The sequence below is a fragment of the Rousettus aegyptiacus genome, unplaced genomic scaffold, assembly GCF_014176215.1.
Source record: "Rousettus aegyptiacus isolate mRouAeg1 unplaced genomic scaffold, mRouAeg1.p scaffold_m13_p_3, whole genome shotgun sequence".
In the NCBI taxonomy this organism is placed as follows: Eukaryota; Metazoa; Chordata; class Mammalia; order Chiroptera; family Pteropodidae; genus Rousettus; species Rousettus aegyptiacus.
In genome coordinates this window covers 3,951,190-3,964,539 of record NW_023416306.1, presented here as the reverse complement: position 1 = coordinate 3,964,539, position 13,350 = coordinate 3,951,190, and the positions used below count along the sequence as shown (strand labels likewise).

At 61.8% G+C, this 13,350-nt stretch overlaps 1 protein-coding gene and 1 pseudogene across 1 annotated transcript; one reads left to right on the top strand and one right to left on the bottom strand.

The window, feature by feature from the left end:
- Window positions 1-258: 258 nt before the first annotated feature.
- PLPP7 (phospholipid phosphatase 7 (inactive)) lies at window positions 259-11,880 on the top strand. Its single transcript, XM_016133858.2, has 2 exons — window positions 259-1,211; window positions 10,668-11,880. Exons 1-2 carry the CDS (start codon window positions 761-763, stop codon window positions 11,030-11,032), a joined length of 816 nt encoding a protein of 271 aa, XP_015989344.1. The 5' UTR covers window positions 259-760; the 3' UTR covers window positions 11,033-11,880.
- LOC118600708 lies at window positions 6,589-6,707 on the bottom strand (annotated as a pseudogene).
- Window positions 11,881-13,350: the final 1,470 nt, after the last annotated feature.

The following is a 13,350-nucleotide window of genomic DNA, read 5'->3' as shown; positions in this document are numbered from 1 at the left end:
AAACTCAGAGCAGTGGAGGCAGATCCATTACCGATCGATGAATCACACCTCCCTCTAATGGAAATCAGATCTTACAGACCCGACATTTGATGTGCCGAAGCCAAATTAAAGACCAATTTAAAAAAAAAAAAAAAAAAGCCAGGCAGCCAGCTTAACGAAATGCTGCCACAGAGGGGAGGGGCTGGGCCTGGCCCCAGCAGACCCAAGCTGATGCTTTTCCTGACGTCATTCACTCCATCTGGTGCCCTGAGAGGCCTTCAGCATGGGCTCCACTATCCAGACCATGGGACCAAGTCCAAGCTGTCCAGGCCAGTGGGGCAGGCGGGCCTGGCTCCCAGGGGCCTGGACTACTCAGAGGGAAGCTGGTAAAGCAAGGCCTAGTCCAGGGCCCACAACTGGGTCTTTGGCCCAGGGCACAGCTAAGGCCAAAGCGGCCAAAGGACTACATTTCCCAGCATCCCTCAAGGCCCGGGGAGTGAGCCATTGGAAGATTTAAATAGCCCAGGCCCGAGGCAGCGGCAGCAGCTGTGGACTCGCCCGCCTCTGGTGGGCTCGATTGGCTGCCTCGCTGGCATTGACGTCCCTCGGAGGCTGGTGGCGACCGGAGGTAAACAGCCATGTGCTGCCCTCCACGCTAACAGCTGCCGCGGAGCCGGCGGGGCAGCAGGGAGCGTGGCCGCTCTGGGGGCCGCTCGCGTCCTGGGGAGGAGGAGGCCCTCGCAGCCAGGCCGGCGCCGGCCCTCACACGGTCAGCGTCACCATGCCGGCCTCCCAGAGCCGGGCCCGCGCCCGGGACCGCAGCAACGTCCTCAACCGGGCCGAGTTCCTGTCCCTGAACCAGCCCCCCAAGGGCGCCCCGGAGCCCCGCGGCTCCGGCAGGAAGGCCTCGGGGCCCTCGGCGCAGCCCCCACCCCCCGGGGACGGGGCCCGTGAGCGGCGCCAGTCCCAGCAGCTGCCCGAGGAGGACTGCATGCAGCTGAACCCCTCCTTCAAGGGCATCGCCTTCAACTCCCTGCTGGCCATTGACATCTGCATGTCCAAGCGGCTGGGCGTGTGCGCGGGCCGGGCCGCGTCGTGGGCCAGCGCCCGCTCCATGGTCAAGCTCATTGGCGTCACGGGCCACGGCATCCCCTGGATCGGGGGTACCCTCCTCTGCCTGGTGAAGAGCAGCACGCTGGCCGGCCAGGAGGTGCTCATGAACCTGCTTCTGGGTGAGTGCGCCGCCGTCTGCCGCCTGCCCCGCCTGGACCGCGGGGCCCTGGGAGGCTGACTGACGGGGACAATGTAATGAGGTTAGGCAGGAAGAGCGTCTCAGACACAGGCGCGCTTCCGGCGTGGGGAAGAGAGAGCCAGGGATGTGCAGACGAGGGCCCCTCCAGCGTGGGGTCCTCGGGAGCGGGGGGAGGGGGCGGTGGCGGGCACCTCCAAGGAAGGGCCCTGCTCCTGCCAAGTGCGCCACTGTCCTGGAGACAGCTTGGGGAGCGGGTGGGGTGCTGGAGGCTGTGGCCCCAAGGGGGGTGGTCAGGGCTCTGGTGGGGGTCCTGGAGCGGGACGTCACTCCCATCCGCAGGTTGGGGTCCTCGAGTTTCTATGCCGCTTGCAGGCAACACTTGGGAGCTGTCCCCATGCTCCCCCCTGCTTGGTTCTGGGACCCCGTTAGCTGCCTAGGATTCTCTCGCAGGGCCTGGGGGTGCAGGGGATCCAGCCTGGGGCTCCCTTATGCTTGCGGCTTCCCGGAGTTTATACCCGCTGTCGCCCTCGGTGAGCCACTGCGGGAGAGGGCCTGGCGAGCTGGTCTTCGGCTTGTTTTTCCCAAGTCTTTGCCAGCAGCTCTTCCAGTTCAGCGCTGCTCTGTGTGTCAGGGGCCCCGTGGGCCCCGTGGGGAAGGCATGCCCTCCCCTCCCCCCGGGAGGTGACGCGCAGCCCCCGGCTGGCCACGCTCTCGCCACCTCCAGATCCCCAAGGTGCCAGGGGAATCTCTACTTCCATCCCCCGCCCCCGTGCTGGGCCCGAGTCCATCCCTCGCCCTCCCCAGCACGACCACCATTTGGGGTGCAAGGGGTTGGGAATCTCAGGCTAAACAAACACTGACGAGAGGTCCCAGTTCTAAAAGGGGTACAAGTTGGACCACTGAGAACCGTGGCTGTCCCAGAGGAAGTTACGATGACAATGTGCATATCTCCCTGTTTAGGTCTCAGAGAGTCTGGGGTGGACACCGTGGGTGGGACTTGGGGAGGAGGAAATAGTAAGATGCCCCGTGCAGGAGAGGCTGGGTCTGGCCCCATCAACGCTTCCTTGTTCTCATTACTAAATTATTTACATTACTTGCTATTTATCCCGAATAAACAGTCCCGCGTGACCGATGCTATTATCGTTCCCACTCTGCAGATTAGGACACCGAGGCTCCTGTGAATAAAGCGAGCTGGCCGAGGCTTCAGGGCCGGGGACTGGCCCCAGATCCACCTGACGGCCGGGCCTGTGCCACGGGCTGGGGAGGGAGGGGACGAGGAGGGTGGCTGAGGCTCCACGCCGGGGGCTTCCGGGGACACGGCTCCACTCTTTATTACCCGAGGCTTCCCCAGTGCCCGCGGCAGCCTCGCGCGGAGCCACAGCTCAGGAAAACGCGTCGGGGGTCAGGTGTCCTCCAGCCCGCTCCCCGGACCCCCTCTGCGCGTCCCCCCGCCACCCCCCGGACGGCAGCAGAGGTGGCGAAGCTGCATTCGTCATTCGTTCAGTGTCTGCTGTGTGCCAGGTGTTGCATAAACCATCCCAGCCCTTCTCATTCTCGCCACAAACCCCCGGGAGAGTCGCCGTTCTTCCCCATGTAAAGAGGAGGCACAGAGGCAGAGGGAGAGGCAGCTCGCGGGTGACGGGCCGGGATTAGAACTGGGAGCAGCTCGAGCTCGGTGGGAGGTTTCCGGCTCCTTCCAGCAAGGAGCGGCCGTCGGCACGAGGGTCCTCGCTTCGAAGAACAAGACTCGAGGGGCCTCCCTTCCTGAATAGAATGACGGTCGTTCTTGAGGTTTTTAAAACATCGTTCCTTGAGCTTCATTGTGTACCAAACATTGTGCCATGAACACCCCATAGTTCGATTTGAAAGTCTTTTTAATGACCTTAGAAGGTAAATATTAATATACCCACTTTACGGATGAGTTAACTGAGGCTCAGAGGGGTCGAAAGACTTGCCCACCCCACCCAGCTGTCGGTGAGGAACCAGGGCCCAAACCCATGTTCTCCAGACTGCGGACCCCACGTCAGCCCCCTCGCCGATGGTCCGCAGGTTGGGCAGAGCCCAGGTCCACTCCGAAGCGTGTGTGTGGTGAGGGAGTGAAGGGCCTGGGGGTTGGGGGGGTGTCCTGCCTGCCAGCGCCTTTGCTGGTGCATTCAGGCACCGAGGCCACGGGGATGATAAGGGTCCGGAGCTAAGCAGCCCCCCGATGTTGGCCGCTCAGGGCAGGCAGTGTGGTCTGTGGGCCCGGCCAGGAGGGGCTGCTGACAGCGTTCTTGGCCCAGAAGGGGAAGGCGGACCCTTCACCAAGCACGGGCTCCAGGGTCCCATCGTCCTTTAGGCTTTGGGGAGCCGCAGGGCGTCTTCAACCCTAGAGCCCAGTCTCTGAGGTCAGACGGGCTCTGCCCAGATTCCCGCCTGACCCCGGCTCGCTCTGTGGGCTTGGTCAAGTCGGCCGCCGTTTCCGAGCCTCAGCTTCCTGAGGGATCCACGTGGGGCTCCAGGGCTGCGGTGGGGATTCAGGGGGAGCCAGGAGAGCACGTGGCACCGTGGGCGGCCTGCAGATGTGCCCGGTGGGTGGCCGACGTTACCGTTATGGGAACGGCAGTGCTCGGAGGGGTGCTGCCCGCGCGCGCCCACACCGGGGCGCCCGGCACGCTCCTGGGGGCAGCTGTGCTGGGAGTGGAGGCCTCCTCCCCCACAGCCGGGCCAGGAGGAACTCCACGCTGTCCCCTCTGCCCGCTCCTCCCGGGCATGCTGCCCAGGCTCCAGACCGCAAAGCCAGAACAGGTCTCAGCAGCTGGCCACGCTTGGGCTCAGAGTCGGCCGGAGCCGACGCCAGCCCCAGCCCTGCGGTGGGAGCCTGGGCGAGTGGCTTTGCCTCTCCGAGCCTCGCTTTCCTCATCTCTTAAATGGGTTGCTGGGGCACGGCACAGAAGACTAGCACGTGAGGTGCGGGGCACGTGCCAGCCAATGCGGAGGGAGCGATGGCTGTCACCATCGCCAGCACCTTCACCGTCATGGAAGGCAGCGCCAGGTCCAGACGCCCCCGGGTCCCCTCCAGCTCCGGACCTGTGACATGACCGGAGCCCTTCATTGTCCGTCCTCCGTAGCCCTGGGCTTGACAGTCCCAAAGGGAGCCAGGTGACGGGTGACTCAAGCCCATCGTGGTTTCCTTGGTGGAAAAATGGCCTCCGTGTCTTGTTACCACAACCCACGAAAATATCTTTATTGGGATCTCCCTGGTTACGAAAACTAAACATTCTTTTTCCATGTCATTTTTCACTGAGGTAGAGTACCCGTAACATGAAATTTGCTGTTTGAACCATTTTTAGGTGCACGGTTCAGTGGCGTTAGGTACATTCGCACGGTCAGGCAGCCACCCCACCTCCATCTCCAGAACTTTCTCATCTTCCCAAACCGAAACTCTGTCCCCATTATACACTCCCCATTCCCCGCCTCCCCCAGCCCCTGGCTCCCCACCATTCTACTTTCTGTCTCTACAAATCTGACTCCTCCAGGGACCTCCTATAAATGGGATCGTACAGGATTTGTGGTTCCGTGATTGGCTTATTTCACTTTGCATAATGTCCTCGGGGTTCATCCGTATTGTAGCGTGTGTCAGGATGTCCTCCCTTTAAAAGCCGAATGATATTCCATTGCGTGTACATCTGACATTTTGTTTATCCATCACCTGTCCGGAGACCCGGGTTGCTTCTGCTTTCTGGCCATTGTGAACAATGCTGCCATGAGTCCGGGTACACGATTATCGTCTTGAGGGCCTGCTTTCTCTACTTTTGAGTACAGAAGTGAAATTGGCAGATCCAGTGACAAGTCCGCGCTTGATTTTTTGAGGGGGCCCCATGCTGTTCTCCACATTCCCACCACCAGTGCCCAGGGTTCCGACGTCTCCCCATCCTCTCCAACGCCTGCTTTTTTCCAGGGTTTTTTGTTTGTTTGTTTGTTTGTTTGTTTGATAAGAGCCATCCTAGTGGGCGTGACAGTGGTATTGTGGCTTTGATTGGCGCTTCCTGAATGATTAGTGATGTTGAGCAACTTTTCATTATACATGCTCATAGCAAGGAAGATGCAGAAATTATAAGAATAGATGATAAAAAAAAAAAACATGAGCATCTCCCTCAAGCCTTTCCCCAGGAGTAACCTCCACTGCAGTTTGGGTCTTGAGCGTCTGGATTTTTCTCCGTGCGTGCACCAACATATCGTACGTTTCTCAAAGGACCTCGTGCGGTGTTTTGCCCAGCTTGGCCTCATTCTCACGGCCCACGATGGGCCTGCTGGGCCCTGTACTTCCCATTTGGAATCATGGTCTCACGCCTCCTGCCACATGCTTGAGGGGTTCAGCACCCAGAACTGGCTTCCTCAGCCTCGCAGCACCCCCACCCGCCCCCAGCTGTCTCATAGCAAGCCCCTCTCCCTGGACCCTCTGTGTCTTGCTGGTAGACCCTCCGTATAACCTGTTCCGGAAGCTCTTCCACCCCCATCCACCTCCCCTGCTCCCGGTGACAAGCCCTCCACGAGGCCTGTCCCTAACTGATGGATATTTAGGCTGATCCCAACCTTCACTGTCAGGAACACTCCTGCTAGCGATGACAGCTGCCAGCTCTGCAGAGGTGGAACATTCTCCCGCCCTGTCCCCAGCTTTACGTCCCATCATCTCAGTGGGGCTCAGTGAGCCAAACAGTCCCTCTGCAAGGGGGGGCCTTTGGCGGCCCCCAGACCAGGTCGGGGCCCTTATGCAGCACACGGCAGCTGCCCTGCAGCTGGTACGGAAATGAAGGAAGGAGACATGCCGTGGGCACACTCCTGGTCCACACTGTCCCTGCTCCAGGGCCACGCCCAGTGCAGCCTGGCGCCCGGCCGAGTAAACACGTGTGCCCGTGATTTCGATATCCCTGCACCAGGGACAGACAGAGTTGGCTTTTACTTCCGGATTCTTCAGGCAAGACAGTGGCAACCTGCGAAGTTATGGAATTCACCCAGAATCCCTCAGGCCAGGGGACGCGGAGACGGCCCAGGACCCTGGGGTCAGCACTGCTCTGGCTGAAGGCGGGGGCTTCCCTGGGCAGGGGAGATGCCAGGCGTGCACGCGTGTGCACATGCACGTGCACGCACAAGCACACGCACACCACGCACACTGACAAACGGTGACCCGGTGCCGAGGACGGGGGTCTCTGCCTCCCCCTCAGGACCTCCTCCCTCCCGACCCATCTGCTCCCTGCGCCTCCTAGGACCTGTGTCCTTCTGGAACGGTGCTCGGGTTTTCTAAATAACTTGTTTGTAGCGTGTGCTAAGATACACATAACAGGAAATTTGCCACCTCAACCTTTTTTTTATTTTAATGCCCACAGCACCTGGTCTTCCTAGGTGGTCTCCCATCCAACTACTAACAAGGCCCGACCCTGCTTAGCTCCCTAGATCAGACAGGATCGAGCTCGTTCAGGGCAGCATGGCCATAGACCACGGACCACGGCTCCACTGGGGCACAAACCCAGGACCTTCTGCGTATAAAGCAGATGTGCCGACTGCTCCACTATGGAACCACGTCCTTAACCATTTTTAAGTGTACTTCTCGTGGCATTAAGTACATTCACGTTGTGGAGCAGCCACGCCCACCCTCTGTCCGTCTCCAGGTCTCCAGACTGAAACCCTGCCCCCCCCATACACTAACTCCCCGCCCCTCCCCCAGTCCCTGGCCGCCTCCCGTCCACTCCCTCTCTGCGTGAACTCACTCATTCTCCGCACCTCATGTAAGTGGAGTCACGCGATATTTGTCTTTTGTAAAAATAACTTTTTAAAAATGGGTACGAGTAATGTACATTCGTGGGGAGAAAACACGTTTAATGCGGAATTACACAAAAGACAATAAAACTCACCCTCCGTCCTTCCACCCAGCGGGAAGCGCTGTTGGCATTCGGCGTGGCGCCTCCCGGACCTTTTCCCCCCGCGTCCGAGCACATTCCCACCCTCCTCCTGCGGAAACGGCATCGCCGTGTCCCTCCCGTCTGGCAATTGGCCTCTACCCCTCGCTCTCCTTCGGTGGCTATAAATGGACGTCCTCTTCGTCCTTCGCAGTGGCCTCGAGTGCCCCATTGTCTGGACTTGGCCACAGTTCGGCCCATCCGTCTCCTGCTCAAGGGCGTCGGTCGGGTGGGTGCACGTCCTTCACGGTTGTGAAAAGCACCGCGGTGGGCAGCAGCCTTGACCGTGAACCGTGGTGCACATCTCCGACTGGTTCCCGGGGAGATTCCTACGAAAGGAAGAGCTGAATCCAGGGAGACGTGTCGTAAAGACCCCCGAGTCCAGGGTCACAAATGCCCTTCAGAAAGTTGACCCCGATTTACCCTGCCCCGTGGCACCACAGGCTGGTCCCCACCCCCCAGAGACGCCGGGGGGGGGGGCAGACTAGAGGCCGGGCTGACCCCCAAGCCAGAAGAGCCAGGACGCCTCCTCCCAGCCCCAGTCAGCGAGACACTGCCCACAAAACTGTCCCCCCACCAGCCAACCAGGACCCCGTCTTTATTCCCTCCCCAGGGACAGGTGTCAGGCATCAGGGCAGCAGGGCCCGGGGAATGGTCGTGCTTCCTGCACGGCGGGGTGCAGGCATCTTGGACCCCAGCTCAGCGAGAGGGGCTGAGAGTGGAGATCGTGGCACCGGAAGGGCGTGAGAGGTGGCGGGGACAAACCCTGACACCCAGGCGTCATTATTTACTGGGCACCTGCTGCACGGGGCCCTCCGAGTAGCCTCAGGGACGAGCCCCATGTTATCAGTGAGAGCAGGGAGGCTCCGAAGGATGGCTGCTTCGAGGTCATGCAATCTGCAAGCCGCTGACTTCGAAACCGGCCCTGACTCTGCGCCCCAGCTGACTGCAGCGAGCAGAGGCCCCGGGAGGTTGAGCGACCCGCCACGACGGTCACACGGCAAGCCAGGGGCAGCCACTTCAGTCGCTCTCCTGACCCTGGCCCCTGGGCTTCCTGCCAGGCGGACCTCCCCGCTGGGGGGCCCCCCCGGCCTCCCTCTGAGTCCAGGAGGGAATGCAGGTCAGGGAACGCGACTGGGCCGCGCGAGCGGGGTCCCAGAGCCTTGAGTGACGGCACCGTTTGCTTCTATTTCCCGGCCCCGGATTATGGGCGGACAGTGTCAGAATCGCAGCCACGCCGAGGCTGGCCGTGGCGCTGGAGGAGAGGACAGGGGCCCGGAGGGCCGGCGGGGCCAGCACGTCGCCCCCTGCCCCTCCTGCCAGCCCTCCACACCGACAGCGGCGGCGTGGCGGGGGCGACCCCGTGGGTGCGCCCCATCTGTTAAGGGGCGCTGCACGACTCCCGCGTCCTGCCCTTCTCTTCCTCAGCCGTGTGGCTCCCTGCCAGCCCGGCTTGCCCGCCCACGCCTGCCATGCCCGAGAGTCAGAGATGCTGGGCCAGCTGGACAGCCAGAATGGCCCAGTGGTCCCCCAGGGGCACGTGGCAAAGGGGCAGAGACCTGGGTGGACAGAGCCGGTCTCCAGGTGAGGGAAGGGCTGCACTGGGCTGGAGAGGGCCAGCCGGCTCCTCGCAGCCTGGCTTCCTGCCTCCGCTGCTCCGTTAGGCCCAGAGTAGCAGGGGTCGGATGCAGCCGCCTTTCTACAGCTCCCGGCTGCCCTGATGATCCCTCTGCCACTGGAGCTGTGACCTCCCGTGGGCTCCATATGACTCCCAGCCTGGGCCAAGCCTCCACCTGGGTCAGCAGCATGCAGGCCGGCTGACCTCACACCTCCTGGGCCTCTGCCTGGGCTCCTGGGAACAAGTTGCCACAGAAATGCGTGGCCGGCGTGTGCCTAACAGAATTCCCTCTCTCCTTTGGGCTCCTTTTTGCTGGGCCAGGCAGCCTCTCCCGCCACTGCTTCCCACTTCTGCCCCCTCCCTTGCTGGCCAGGTGTGTCCCAGGGGGTCACACATCAGCCGGCCCCATGGCTAATGAGAGGGGCAGGCCCAGGGGAGGCCAGGGCTGCAAATCCGAAGCCCAGAGCCCTGGGCGGGCAGGAAACAGGAAGGCCGAGTCGTTCTGCGCTGACCATGCGGGGAGCACAGTGTCACTGGGGAGCGATCGGAAGGTCCAGGGCCGTGACCATCGTGTGTGAGTGCGCCACAGTGCCTCACACACGACGGCTGAGGCGTCCCGGGGGCAGGCGACGGGGCAGCTTGCAAAGGCAGGTGCACAGAGCACGTTGCAGCTTTCATTTAAATCCACGCTCTGCAGGTGACTGGGAGGGGCCGGGCTGGCTGCCTCTGGGGGGCAGGATTACGGGCAGGCGACTTAAAACCCTTTGTCTGTGTGAATTTTCCAGTGAACATCAACAGTGCCATTTGTTTTCAATCGCGTTTTTTTTTTTTTTCCTGAGGAAGAACGATTGCAGGTCGACAATTGTGGCACCCACTGCGAAGGTTGTGGGACAGCACCCAGTGCCAGGCCGCTCTGAACGGTCACTTGGTTGTCACCCTCCACCCTTCTCTCTGGCCCTTCCCGTGCGCCAGGCGTGTGGGGGGATCAACTCCTCTTATAGGAAACGTCCGGAATGGGCAAACCCACAGAGACAGGGAGCAGATCGGCGGTTTCCAGGGGCTGGGGGAGGGAGGGCGGGGAGTGACGGCTAATGGGCGCGGGGTCTCCTTTTGGGGGGATGAAATGTTCGGATAGAGGTGCTGGTTACACCGCGTGAATGTACCGAATGCCACCAAACCGTGCACTTACAAATGGGTCATTGCATGTTACATGAATTTCACCTCAACTTTTAAAAACAATGGGGAGGGTCTAGTGGTCACTAGAGGTGGGGAGGGGAGATTTAAATAATTTCTTCAAATAAATAAACAAACAAATAAATAGATTTTTTAAGAACGGGAATGGTAATGTCCTGTTCTCGGGGATGCTGGGCGCTTCGGTGAGGTCCTTTGATAAAAGTCTCCAGCCCAGGGCCCCACTCGTCAGAACTCAGGTCCCCTAAGGTGCCCTCGGTGGGTGGTGATACCTCTGGTCACCCACTCTTGTCAGTCAGCAGCGCTATTGAACACAGCGCCCAGCCGTGAGCAGATCGGGTGCTGGCTCTCAAGGTGGGGGGGGGCATGCCGCAGGGAGCTGAGATAGGAGAAATGTAAGAGAACACGTGTGACCTGCCGGGTGGAGAGAAACACAGTTAAAAAAACAAGGCGGGCCGCGGGGTTGGCAGGCGGGGCTTTGCGGGTGGGCGGGGGGCGGTGGGCACGTCGCTGCAGGAAGTGAGGCCCGCGCGGTGTGAGCCTCCCGGGAAGGGCATTGTGGGCGGAGGGGCAGCATGAGCAAAGGCCCTGGGCGGGAGTGCGCTGGTGGTCAGTGGGGGGGGGGGGGGCCGGGGGAGGGAGGGAGGAGGCGGCACTGACCGGCCCCTGGGGGCCCCTGTCCTGCCCACAGCCCTGCTCCTGGACATCGTGACGGTGGCCGGCGTGCAGAAGCTCATCAAGAGGCGCGGCCCGTTCGAGACGAGCCCGGGGCTCCTGGACTACCTCACCATGGACGTGTACGCCTTCCCCGCCGGCCACGCCAGCCGCGCGGCCATGGTGTCCAAGTTCTTCCTCAGCCACCTGGTGCTGGCGGTGCCCCTGCGCGTCCTGCTGGTGCTCTGGGCCTTCTGCGTGGGCCTGTCCCGGGTCATGATCGGCCGGCACCACATCACGGACGTCATCTCGGGCTTCGTCATCGGCTACTTCCAGTTCCGCCTGGTGGAGCTGGTCTGGATGTCCTCCAACACCTGCCAGATGCTCATCTCGGCCTGGTGACCCGCAGGCCGGGCCTCGGGGCAGGGGCGGCCGCAGAGAGGTGCAGGAGGGGGCGGGGCTGGTGGGGGAGGGGTCGACCGGCGCCCCAACTCCTCCTTCGCTTGGACTCGGAGGCAGGCCAGGGCCCGGCATGGGGACGGCCCCCGCTTCGCTTCTGCTCCGGAGGTAACAGGTGAGAGCCAAGGTGGCAGAAGAGGGACCGAGTCTTGTCCCTTCCTTTCATTGTCGTCACTGTTGAGTTCTCGGCCACGCCCACCACGCTACAGCACGCCTGGGGAATTTCCCCCGACCTCCCACGCGGCGCACCTGCCAGCACCGGTCATCGGTCATCGAGTGTGTGGGGCAGCACCTTCCGAAGGGCCCCCACCCCCACCTCCCGCCACCCTGGACACCAGCTTGCAAGGCGCTGTGGGAAGAAAAAGGGCTTTGTGGTCAAATAAATTTGGGAAATGCTGCATATTCTGCCCCACGTTGGACAGTCGCAAGGGTGGTGGTTGTAAAGGCTCTGATAAGTCCTGCAGAAAAGCTTCTTGTCGAACCTCGTGTGACCCCCTGTCTCCCGAGTTTCTTTGACCACAGAACCCTTTTCTTGTGGAACAGCTGTTAACCCCCAAGGAACCGCCGTTCCTCAAGCGCATTTTGGGGGTGCTGCGCAGGAGCCACAGGGCCTGAGGTGCCAGCCCGGCCCTCCCAGAACTCGGTGCCGCAGCCTGTGGGAAGCCCACGGCCATGGCACCCGTGCCGCTTTGGCCCCAAGGGGCCGGACTCCGTGTGACCTAATAGGTCGTTTCCAAGTCAACCGTTACGATGTGCGTTTCACGTGACAGTACAGACGATGTGCAAACGGACCCTCTCCTGCTCCCGTGTGGCTTTTCCTTGGGTGGTACGAGAGTTTTCCGGGTAGGAAACTGTTAACCTTGGAGGGGTGAGGGAACCGGGGGTCTCCGTTAACGGGGGGCCGAGGCGGGACTGAATTTTTCATCCCCAGATGGGCCCAGGCGTCAGGTGGTCCAGGGGCAATGGGCTCCTGGACTTTTCCAGGCTGGTTGGCCCCTTCTCCTGGGGGTCCCTGTCTGGGGCACCCTCCATGCCCTGGGCGCCCAGCTCCCACCGGGGTGCTGACAGCGCCCTCCCCCAGGGACCCTCTCTCACTCCTGTCCCAGGTTCTGCATTGCTCCCCACTGACCTGGTCCCTGGCTCCAGGTAGATGGATGAGTGACCGGGCAGACACAGTCGAGCCCGAGAAAAGCTGCAGTGAGGGACATACGGGGAGCTTTGGCCAGCCATGGGGTGCCAGGGCAGGGTCCTGGAGAAGGGGAGATGGGGAGTAGGGGGGTGTGAGGGGCCAGGGAGGAGGGAAACGTGTGCCCGTCAAAGGGAAGGTCAGGGCAAGGGCGAGCAGGCGGAAGGGGCCGTGCCCACCACAGATGAGCAGGACACCCCGAGTGGCTGCACCCAGAGTGGGGGGTGGTGCGGGGTGAACAACGTGCCCATTGCACAGCTGAGAGACCTGAGGCCCTAAGAGAAGAGGTGAACTGCCAAGGTCGCCCAGCCAGGCGGCCACACAGCAGGATGGGAATCATGCCCATTCCCGCCATGTCGGGCTCCTGTGCTGGTCTGCAGGAGGGTAGCTCGGGGCGGGCAGGGGTGAGCTGCGCGCTGGCCTCCCGGGCTGCCCCGACGAAGACCGCAGCCCGGTGGCTTAAAACGACAGAAGTGCATTCTCTCACGGCCTGGGTGTGTAAGCCCAGAGTTGTGTCGGTGGGGCCACGCGGCTCCTGAGACTGGAGGGATGCTCCTTCGCTCTCGCGGCTCCGGGCGCTGCCGGCCGTCCTTGGCCGTCCTCGGCCGTCCTCGGCGGTGGCCGTGTCGCCGCAGTCTCTGCCTCCGTCGGCACAGGCCGTTCTCCCCGTCTGTGTCCTCCCCTAGGGGCCCACTGGACTGGGGCCCGCCCTAGTACGACCTCCTGTAAACTTACGTCTTAATCTCATCTGCAAAGACCTATTTCCAAACAAGATCACATTCGTCGCTTCTGCGAGTTCGGACCTCAACATGCCTTTTTGGGGACACATTTCAACCCCTAACACACAGGATCCTTTGGGGCAGGAAAACAGCTTCCTCTCCCAGGTGGCCCCACGGAGGACTGGGCACACTTGCGTCTGGGGGCCCGGCTGCCGATGATGAAAGGCTGTTGGGTGTCTGAGCAGAGTCCCCCACAGACGCAGCCTTCAGGCCTGATCAATCACTTTCATCTCCTTCCTGTGAGACCCCACATCCCCCATGGTCAGTTCTGGCCCCCACCCAAGGCCAATGCCCCT